The sequence below is a fragment of the Bombus affinis genome, chromosome 7 (genome assembly GCF_024516045.1).
Source record: "Bombus affinis isolate iyBomAffi1 chromosome 7, iyBomAffi1.2, whole genome shotgun sequence".
NCBI classification, from domain to species: Eukaryota; Metazoa; Arthropoda; class Insecta; order Hymenoptera; family Apidae; genus Bombus; species Bombus affinis.
The window spans coordinates 3105547-3117654 of NC_066350.1; the positions used below are offsets into that span (position 1 = coordinate 3105547).

At 36.6% G+C, this 12108-nt stretch overlaps 1 protein-coding gene across 4 annotated transcripts in view; it reads right to left on the bottom strand.

Annotated features, from left to right (window-relative positions):
• LOC126918485 (RNA-binding protein Musashi homolog Rbp6) overlaps positions 1–12108 on the bottom strand; it is a 771768-nt gene that overhangs the window by 432380 nt on the left and 327280 nt on the right. For all 4 annotated transcript variants that reach the window (XM_050726419.1, XM_050726417.1, XM_050726418.1 and 1 more), the window contains one exon: positions 7912–7993. In XM_050726419.1, the coding sequence (XP_050582376.1) occupies positions 7912–7993 (82 nt within the window). Of the gene's footprint in view, positions 1–7911; positions 7994–12108 lie in introns of those variants that run through there.

Consider the following 12108-nt stretch of genomic DNA (forward strand, 5'->3'; position numbering starts at 1 on the left):
GTGGATGGTGTTTTAAAATGAATAGGGGAGTGAATCTGGACGATGTTGGATTGATTTTCAACTCTTTCCTTGATATATGAGAACGGTATATCAGGACTTCTTTGAGATATTTTTGAATGAACAGGAATTTTAATTTCTATATTGTAAATTAAATCGTTAATTAAATTGTGATTTAATTTCATATAATTTTCATCAATCCTAGATTTATACTAACTTTTCATTATATCTATTAACGATTTTCTCTTTTACAGTTAATTTACATAATTATACTCTATTTTTTAATATTGTAGCTATAAGAAGAAATTCCAAAGATTTATTCAATATATCTTATACAATACTTCCCCTTTTGCCTAGATCCTATAATTTTATGAAGTTTGAAGAAATAAGAATTTATAACATTATTATTAACTACTTTTTTATTTAAATATAGAAATTTTCCTATTTTTGATCTGTATAATGTATTCCTGCAAAATACCTATAGCTTTGACGTATGATTTCACTGCTTGATCCTTAATGTGTTAATCCTTATAAAAACACGTTTCTTCTCTCATAAGACAAACTCGATCGCAAGAGCGATTTAAAAAATTACAAAACACCACGATGGTTCAACGTTCAACAAGCTTAAAACACGTTTGCGAATAAAGGTCTTTTAGAAAGACCAATGACTGGAATTCCTAATTGTCATTGGACTCGGAGGGGTTATCCCGGCGAACTTCGAGGAGGATAATAGAACGAACGCGAAAGGAAAGGGGGCCTGCAATTCGATTCTATGGGCTTTATTTCTGCATAATAAGCTGGTGTGAATAGGCCCGGCTGTTGCTTCTGTTTTATAACTCGGCGCAAGTAAGTTGTCCCGTGTTTCGTTTTGTTGTCCGGCCGTGCCCTCTATCCGCTTTTCTCTGCTCTCATTTACTCTTCCTTCTTCTTTCTTCGTGTTTTCTCCCTTTCTCGTTCTCTTGCTCGTTCTCACGGGAACGAAACGGAATGAATAATTAGAGAGAGAGTTGAGTCGGACGGCGGAAAGTTTCTGGCCAATTAATTAAACGGAGAAGAGTAAGGGAGTAGAGAGTAACCGACGTTAGAGCAAACGAGATAGGATAATTTAAAGAGTCGCGCGACAATTTAACTGCGATTATCGCAGTACAATCCCTTTAACAACACACCGTTATAGAAACGCGCCAATTAGCAGTGTAGTAGCCTAGAGTTAATGAATTTCAGATACGGTAAAAGGCAATAGAACATCGAGATAAACGTTACTAGAGAGAATAATTCAATGCTGCCTGATGTCTCGGACGATTCCGAGTTTCTAAGGAAGCTAATGATCACCATGGCCGATCGTGAATATTGCAATTTCGACAACCGTTATCAGCGTCTTATCTACTTTTATCAATGCATCGTCTCCGATAACCTCTTGCTAACTGAATTTGGCTAAAACTAAAACCCTAAAACTAAAACGCTAAATTCATTGGTGTCGTATGTCTCTAAAACGTGCAGAGTGATAGTTTCTTTTATTATAAATAAAAAGTTGATATTTCTATGAATACAGCTAAAGGAATAGCTAAGTGTAAGTAGAGATTTGTTTTACCAACCAAATATTATAACAAATACTATACTTTGAACTTTTTATACATACATTGTTTGATGCATTCAGTGCATTTATATATCCTTATATTTCCCATAAATACATAAACATCCACAATCTAATTATAAATAGCGTGATATTCTTATTATAAATAACATTATGTTATAAATGATGTACTATATATATGTTTCTTTTATAAATAACGTACTACGTATGTTACTATAAATAATATACAACGTTCTATCGTATTCTCGTTACGCACGATCACTAACTATTTAATTTTACTTTGCTTTAACGTAGGATAAATGAAACACCCTTAAAAATGAAAGAGAAACGTTCAGAAAATCACATTTCAATGATGATGATTCCGACCAGTAAACGTTAACATCAAACACTTGTTTCATAGCTCAGAATCAAGACCAATATATCAACGGCTAATTAACAACGGACAGACAGAAATTCGAAGAAGATCGTCTCGAATCGCAACTGGAGATGTTGATTCGCACGAGCACGCCACGTCTTCCGTCACTATGTAATTTGCAGAGACACGAAGACAGTTTAATCGGTATGAAAGAAGAACCGGATGTGACACAATTTCCACGCTAACACGGAGACTGCGTCATCAAATCGTCGCGAACGACCCCACCAGGCGTGATAGTTGACGCCTTGTCCTCTTTATTCTGTTGTTTCAGTGTCAAGCAATATGTCAAAGTGTCCAGGACTTAATTCCCCGACTACGCGAAGCGAATCGCGACACGATGGTTTCGGCATGTCGAACATTCCACTCGCTTGCATGTTTATACCATGCTTTGATCACGAGCCATTCGAGGATACATCAAAAGGAAAACCGGCTATCTCCTATTCACACAGAAGTAACGTAAATCATGAAAGCGTACCACTTTGTGGAACGTATTACTATAATTACACCATGACGAATGTAATGAATTATCAAGGTAACGGTGTCACTCTGGAATCTGCGACATTTAGAGTATCTATGTATCGTTTTAACGTCCGAACGAACAAAATGAATTCTGTAATAGCGCGAATAAGCGAGTAGGTGAGCTCTTCATGAGGGAAGCTACCGAGAGTATAAAAAAGAGTTGGTATAGTTGACGTGTACATGGTAAGTAATAATAAATTTCAGACATACATTTGTAATTTAACGAAAATAGGCTGACCTTAATCCTACGTAACTCACAGTAAAGAGAGCATGAATTCTGATCCCAGCATTCCAAAGATTCCACCTTGATGAGTAACGTTGACGAATGAGTGAAGAATAATTCAGAGGGTTAAATACTGTTATTCAAGTACAACACTGAAAAGTCTTTGTTTTTCAAAAATAATCAAAATAAAAAATTATGATATGCTAAGCCACAAAATTTTGTATCTCTGAGTACTTTCAATACGCGACACTGTCAATTGCAGCACGATGACAAGGAGGATTTCCCGAAATTGCTGGAATCCACTTTCGGAAAGCACTTTGCACTTGAAATTCGACCGCTTCCCCTTCGGTGCAGAGCCACCTGTGCCACCTCGACACACCCTCCCCGTCGATTTCTCACCCCTTCTTTCAACCCTCGTCGACGTCGTGGTCGTTGTCGTCCCCTCGTTTCCTCCACTTAAAAACCGGTAATTACTCTGATGCCGGCATTTAACGTTCGTAACCGGCGCGTGGATTTTCTGTCTGTCAGACTCGCCTCTGTAATTGTTGCTCGATTTCGTTTGCAGGTGAAAATGCCTGTTTTTGTTCGGTATGCAACGCAAAACGTCTAGACGAGCTCGAGTCACAACGCTCGCAAGGTTACCGAGTCACGACGCAACAATTTCACTTGGAAACTTAACCAGAACTTCGGACAATTTGCATCAGCTGTTAAGATACAATTAGAGGGAAACTGTGCAAATTGCACGGGAGTCTGAATTAACAGAAAGCAACTATCTCGGTAGGAGTTCAAAGAATGAGCGAGCGAGCGACTGGTTTCGTCAAATCTTTGTTCTGTTGAAAATGATTTACTATCAGTGGAGACGTGTTTAATATTTAATATATATTCGAATAATCTACAGTAAAATAAATTATTTAATTATCAATATTACAAAATAATAAACGTTGAAATATGAGCGAAAAGTAAGAACGGCTAGTATAGGAATGCTGGTGTGGTAAAATCGAATAAACTCAAGACGTCCGTCGTTCCTTGCGCCGAGTCACGCAAAATTACGTAATGAATACATTAATGCAGTGGTGATAAACTGCAAAAAACCATTCTGGTTCCGCCTAAAGTTCGCAGAAAGGAAACAAAATGAAATTAGAATTTGGAGGATTAACGATCACTCGCAAGCATTGAAATCTCCCAATATATTAGACGCAAAGTGTTGATGAAACGGATTTCAGGCTTAAAATAATTTTCAATTTAAATTTCAAATTTTAAATATTCAAACTTAAAAATTCGAAATTATTTGATGTTTCATATCTTTAACAATTCGCGCTAAACTTTCAGACGTTCGTAAACTTGGCGACGAGCTAACGTCCCAGCTTCTCGATGATCACGCTTAAACGCGTTTCCAAACGTAAGAGTTTCAAGTGTATAAGGAGACGCGAAGATGTATTCGTTCGGAGGGTTCAATTATTTATAGACGTGCCAATCCTCAGCTTGTCAGTTACCCTTGCCTTTCCGCATTTACCGGTGTTCCCGATACGAGAAACAGGGCAGAAATTCTTGACGAGTTCACACATGGCAATGACGTCATCAATATCCCCGAGAAAACGACGGAGATTATTTTGGTTTTCCTGCGTCGGAGCAAATATTCGAGGATCTCTAGCAAGAAGCGAGGAAATCTTATTAAAACCATCGATAAATTCATATTGGTCTGTACAACACGCTATTAACTCTTCTCCCAGCTTGATCATGTTTCCCAGCTTCCAATATAACAGTGTATACATCAGTGTTTTTCCATTCATAAATTTTGTCGACTCGCTGACAACCGTACAGATTTACAATTTCCGCTCAATTCGCTCGAACGTTTTTATTCGACAGGTGTACTCGTGCGAGTCGCGCTTAATATTTCGCGACGAAATGCTGGCATCGAAAGGAGCAGCGGACATTTGTCACCACCGTGACGCATATGAACTGCAAATTATTCGCCACTTCTCGAATTAGAATACGAAATAATTATATAATAACGTTTTGGTTCTGGAGGCGGGCATGATCCTCCATCGTAGATTCAAAAGTTGAAATCCTTATTTCTGAAAACTCGTAATTCTTTCATAGTTATGTGAAAAATGAATTGGCTGTACCGATTTTCTATTTTTGCGGAAACATTTAATCCTCAAATGGTTAGCGATATAATTGGCAATAATACAAATGATTCACGGCAGTTTGAAACAAATTATTCAATTTTACAGCAGTTTTATCTGTACATATATTTTATATTTTATACTCGATGAATATATCATTGCTGGCCTTCAACGCGAGTAGAAATTAAATATCTCAAAATCAAGCCAATCTAACCCAAACCAATCGTGATCATCCATGACTTAATAATATTGAGAGTTAAATTTATCTCTTAATCTTAATTTTTAAAAAACCTCCTGTACAGTCATTAATGAATTCTATGTTAAAACTGATAGTTCAGACAACGCACGCGTGCAAGCTCTATTTTGGCAACGCGGTGCATGGCATTAATAATGACACGTACTCTTATAGGCATCCAGCACGCGCCACGTATTCGAAGATGGTAGGGCCAGATGCGCTGGCCAAGAATAGACTTATCAGCCAGATAAATGTGACAACGAACGTGAAAGAGCTAGCTTTACCTGCGCGCACCACCAACCGATCCCAGGCGCCCATTATTTCCTTTCGCTATCTACCGCAGATGCATCGCACTTACCAACTCGCCGCCCGCTGCACCAGATAGTTTCGCTCGCATCTGCGCGCACGCGGATTTCGTGTCCGTTATCCCTTTCCCGTATCTATCGTAAGACATCACAAACGGTCCGACCGTGCCGAAAATAGGTTATCAGCCTGCCTCGAAATTCGATTGTCAATTTCTACAAGATATTTCAGACCCATCGATAAATGTTCTTTTCTCAGTCGATTATAATTATATAAGAAAGAAAAAATGACTGAAAAGAAAGGAAATCAATTTTACTTAATCGCACTTATAATTAAGGAATGAGACAAATATTTGATAATGTTGATAAAAGATATTTTGAAAATAAGATATCGCCGGTATCGAAATGTGATGAAAAGTATGAAATATTTTCTATTTTATTTGTATTTTATTTAGGCGCATATTCAACAACAGTCAAAATTACTCATTTATTTATGAAATAGCATATTAAATATATAGCAAGGTTTTCGAGGGCGGAGCAAGATGTCTTAAAATGTTTCTAGTATGGCAATGCTTGAACGGCATACTAAAAAATTTTAGCGCATTTATATTTATATTATTCAAGCCTCATGTCTCAATTTCATTTCATTAAATTGCAATATATTATTACACAGAAGTCATCAAAAACATGTTTTAATAGTAACCACATTGAAAAACGCCATTTGTACCCGCGTGGGTACAAATGACGCTCAGTGTATTAACAGTGTACTGATGAATGGAATCATATATACAACAAGTTTGTTACTAACTTAAGATACAACCGTTACCATTACGGATGTTATACAATTAGAAATTAATATAGACTATACACTTGTTGTATTTTTAACTTTGTGCCGACTTCGAGAAGGTTGCAATATATTTAATGTGCTGTTTAGGAAGTAAGTGAGTATTCTTAACAATTGTTACATATGTGCCTAATTAAAATAGAATTAAAGTAGAAATTATTTTGTAGTTTTTAGCATATTTCGAAATAAGTAATAGTTTCTCAGCAAAAATCTTTTATTTTAAATTTTTTAGTGATGCGATTAATATTAGAGCCAACGTAAAATGCTCTTCATTGTCATTAATAAAGTGGTAATTTAATTCTATCTATTTATTATTTATTTCAATTCTTAATTCTTATCAATGAATAAAAAATTACATGAACTGTACAACCTTGCATGCGAATAAGGAATAAGTGAGTTCCGCCAACGATATTATACTTTAAACAATGATAGAGGAGGATATTTTTACAATGTAATACTGTGTCACATATTATTTCGCAATGAAAGTGCTTTATGGTCGAAAATCGAATCCGCAGAACAATGTTTTCTGCGACAAGTTGATGCTTTGAAATTATCTCGATATCAATCCAATAATTGCAGATCAATCACTGAACACATGTAAATGAAATTAGTGAATAAAAAATTTTCTGCAATAACAATACCTAACAATGAACAAATCGGAGAAATTTCGCAAACGAGTGCGTTCAGTGGACTAGCCTTGGAAGATTTTTGCAAAAAAATATAGTTTAATAAAAAAAGCAAATGCAAAAAAATTTTGTAATAGGATCAACCGAAGATGCCGTATATGATGCAAGAAGGACCTCTTCGATTGGTCAAGCCGTTTCAGAGAAATCGGCAAACATAGATATGAAAAAGAGAAAAGAGAGAATATACATGTCGAATTGAGATACTTTCCTTCTTCTCCGAAATCGGTATAAAAACGACACAATTATTCTAGTTACTTTGTCTTACTGAACGAATTAAATATTTCTAAAAGCAATATGGCATCATTTTTCCTAACATATAAATCTTCGCATTCAATTAATCATCGCTGTAGGTTGTTCGTATATCAACAAGTTTCGTGACAGCCTCTTTTCAATCATTTCCGAAGTGGCACAACCAATCATTATCTTATAATGTTATTAATCCATAAAAGCACCAACGGGCCTGGCATTTTGGCTACTAAGATCGTCGTTATCGCGGCTAATGACCGATCTGATGGCCCCAAGTCGTTCTTAACGAATACCGATATTATATATTCGCCGCTTGTTTAATCCGAGTTGCGATTAGCATAATGCGCAAGAATAGAACGCGGCAGTCGGCTTGCATGTCTGCGGTCGAAAGGAAACGTGAACACGCGAACGCAGAACTGCGGGACGCTTCTAATAAGGGGTCTAGGAATCCATGGTCGACCGTCAAACGCCCTCATAACTCAGGATCCGAAGGGTACCACGTTCCATAAAACTACGTCGAGATAAGCGATCGCGAATACTCGTATCGCTATTAAAAGACAGGATATCCGTTGGATCGCTATCGCCATGCATAAAGACGCAAAGATACGCGAAGAAGTCCCTGGTCGATAAATTTTTGTAACTGATAAAAGAAGAATAAGGGGTAGAATAGGGATAGTTTCTTTTTTTAGGGAACGTTAAGGTGTTTCTTGAACGGAATCTCGCTTACCTTGATCGTCGCGTGGTGGGATCTTTCATGATCATGACTTCTGTGATGTCCCCATACTTGGTGAAGTACTCTCTAAGGCTTTCTGAAATCACAAAATGGTATCTTTGATTTCTTGCGTTTTGCTGGGTTTGATGATAAGGTGTTGAGGTGGAGTAATAAAATTTTGTTAGTGAACGTTATTCACATTGTACTCGCAGTATTATTCACGTTATCCATATTTTTATATATGAAAATTTATTGTTTCATTACTGAGTCAAATGTCTATGGAACATTTTGGAAATTCTTATCGAGTTTGTAATCAGTAAAGTAAGGAGAAGTTGAAAGGAAATAAAACTATAGCTGGTTATTGTGGACTTCCACTTTTCACAGTAGCATATCATAATAATTACTTATTATGTCGAACGATAATTTCTTTACGGATCTTAAATTTATTTACATTTTGATATTGTTTCGTCCTTTATCACCTTTCTGTTATTTTATAAAATGATGTAATTTTACATCAGTGGCAGTCAATCGCAGTTCACGAGGTCGAAATACTCAGCGTTCAATTACTTTCCTACTCGCTTCGGCATTTTACCTTTTAAATAACATCAGAGTAAGCATCTTTTTTACGAATGATTAAAAAGAAGATACCAAAGATTTCTCGGTGAGCTGTTCGTTGCAGATGATTTATTACAGCGCGTTATCTTGGCGAAAGGAAGGGTCCATTTTCGGAACAGTCGAGTCCTGAGACGAGTCGCCAATTACGTAGAACATAATGAAACTACCAGACCATTTCGTGAATCATATGATACGAGGAGGATTTACGAGTGGCCGTTTCCTGTCGGTTATCGGCAACACCACGCTCGTTACTTTCAACCTAAAGAATAATTTTAGCAAATCAGTCGCTACGCCGGCTTTTCGTTGAGCCATCGTGAGGGCCATCGTGCAAACGTTGAACGCGAGGAACTGAAATTCAACGGTGAATAATCGCGAACCCCTTATCTACCTCGTTCCCCGTTTCAGAATCATAGTCGCTCTCGATGCAGGCTCTAGACCTTTTGTGAATCAAACTAGAAACGATGAAGCACGCGAACCAAACGGTTGTACGCAAGGAAATGGACAACTGAATCCTGAGTGCTGAGTATTGTGAATCTCTTAGCGCGCACACAACGAAACTTGAAAGTCCAACGATATTGGTATTTGCGTTGAAAAGCGAATTCACGTAACTGGATTGATTTGGTAAAAGATGATATTACTACAGTAGGGGTTCCCTTATTTGTACAGCCATTATCCAAATACTCTAATATCCGAACGTTCTATTATCCGAACATAATATTCCCCAGAATCTAATGCCTTTTTCCGTTTCAAATATGTACATATTTTATTAGTGTTCGTACACAATGTATTCTTCCCTTTATTCGATTAAATGAATTCTGATTATAGGAACTTAGTATGAAACTAATAGCATTCTAACTATCGGGACAAAATACTACGTACTTAAAAAGCTCGAAAGGAATGTACGTACAACAGAATCAAAATACATGATGTTGGAAAAGCCACAATCACAGATATTAAAAGATAAAAGCATGATATTGAAAACAATCTAAAGTACGTAAATTGCTCAGATGCTGACAACAGTAAAAAAACAACCTTAAATATATTGATATAATGAAATAGTTTTGTTACGATAAAAACGATAATAAGGACGAATTTATATAAATGGAAACAGCAAACAAAAATGGTAACGAAGAGGTGTCTTCTCAAGTTGGAGCATTCGTAGCGTTCGAAAAAGAAATTCGATGGTTCAAAGTACAAAAAGAATACAGCTCGATGCAGTTGTTTATGTTGAAAAAATAATGTGATTTAACAGCCAAAAAGATATGAAGTCCATAAATATTTAAAGAATCTGTCAATTAATTTCGATATTCAAATAAATGAAATTTCATATCGGAAAGATGATTGTTCTATTAGCTGAACAGATTTGTCTCTCTATTAATTCGAATAAGGCATGCTCTACTATACTTATATTTTTATAATTTCGAGAAAATACTTGCAAAAAATAAAATTCTTAAAGCACAAGATTACAAAGTAATAATGGCTTATTATTTCTTGTCAAAAGTGAGAAAAGATACGTAAGTTGCAAGTAAATTTTTATAGTCGATAAAGTGTCGCACATAATTTACAATATAACACGGAAAGCCATTTACTGTTCTTTTGATATTGTACATCACTTTGCTCTATTTTTCTTGAAATATCGGTGTTGCACTTGACGAACCTTTGCGTCACTAGCTGATAAATTCTCGAACATTGGCGTTGCTATAAATTCCGAACTGGGCGAAAGTTTGGCATCAGATATTTCTTAATTATACGCTGCGGCTTAACTTGTCAAGTGTGCGCAATTAATTTTCTACGGTGTTAAGCTAAGCTAAAGCTCTCTCGTGAACGCACGCAGCATGTTCATAAATGACGTGGATTACGTTCGATACTGTCGACTTACATTGTTATCTATTAATTCTAATTAGCGTTAACGAACCTCGTCTTTCCGCTTGATTCGATGTCTCGTGGTATCGAAAACTGGAATTACATTGGAATTACTGAATGAATCAATATTTGAAGTCCCTTAATATACATATTACTAGATACCTACAATATTTTAGAACACAAGAAACAATGTCATTAGATTATTTATAATACTTAGAAATTCTATTTTTACAAACTATAACCGGTTTGATTGCCTTATTCGACGTGAACTTGTAAAATTATAAAGAGTTGTTACTGGTCGACTTGGAAATATTGTTACTTAATAAATTACTGTACAAAGGTGCTCTAGAAATATTAATCTTCCATAAATAAAACACGTTACGAATATTTAATTCTTCGTCGACCAAAGTGTGTTTACTCGTAAACGCGTTCATTCAATGCCGACCCCAATCTTCCCTTCCATTAATCAAAATTTTCGCGACGGTTATCGTTAAAAGCTACGAAACGATAAATATGAAAACCATACTGCGCACTGGCCCTGATCGAAATCAAATAACAACTAATAATTTATAGCAGATTTAATCAATCCATGCGGTACGAGAGTTGCCGAATGCGGTGGCGGTCTACCCCCCTGACACGGGGGGCACCTTCTTGACCTCGTTTACGGGTGTATATCAAAAGGGTGAACTCTGGCCGTAGGCCAACATGGACACACTCCAAATATATCTTACACCCTATCTAATTATACGCTATTTTATCCAGATCGCTGTGAAAACCTCGTAATGCTCGGTAGTTACTTGCCTATTCCGTCGCGAACGGTCTCCGTCTTCGATAAATTGCCGATCCGCCATCCCGATACTCCAGCAGGGACGTTATCCTGTATAGATTTCACCTATCTCTTCCTTAGCTTCTCCGTTCAATCGTGCGTGCAGCTATGTACCGTGCACAATAGAAAGACAGGAAAGAAGAAAGATTGAGAAAAGGTGGGATTCAATCTGTTCTCGAACAACCGATACTAAATCTGAGCTTCTAGTTACTCTTTTTTCGGCGACAAAGTCTATTCGAGATATACACTTTAGAATACAATTAAGACCTAATGAGATCTCCTATTAAGGTAATGTTTTTGAGGGTATGCTGAAAAAGTATTAAATTTCCCCCGCGGCTTTTCAGAAAGCACTCGTGCAACCTGTAATGAATTATCGTGGTGTCTTATTAAATCTGACTGTTATATTCTAGTGGGAGAAGAAAAGAGTGGCGAACCCGACGCTCTCTCTCTCTCTCTCTCTCTCTCTCTCTCTCTCTCTCCCTCTTTCTATATATATATATATATATATATATATATATATATATATATATATATCTCCCTCTTTCTATATATATATATATATATATATATATATATATAGAAGGGGAGAGAGAGAGAGAGAGAGAGAGAGAGTACGAGGACGGATGGCAGAGTGGAGCGTTTATTGTTTATTCAGTAGATGGCGTTAATCAATGAATTATTGGTGTTCCTAGGTCATTAGCCGCTGAATACCACCTGTTTGGTAACGAGCTGTTCGCATAAATTACATCAACCTGCAGAATTAATTAGTAATACTTAATTAGTATTCTAGGAAAAATAAGGCGGGACCCTCTTTGCTCGCGCCAGGTATCTCAAACGTTACTTTTATTTGCGCCCCACTAATGACGACAATATCCAGCAATTTCATGGCCCTTAATAATTCTTTTTAT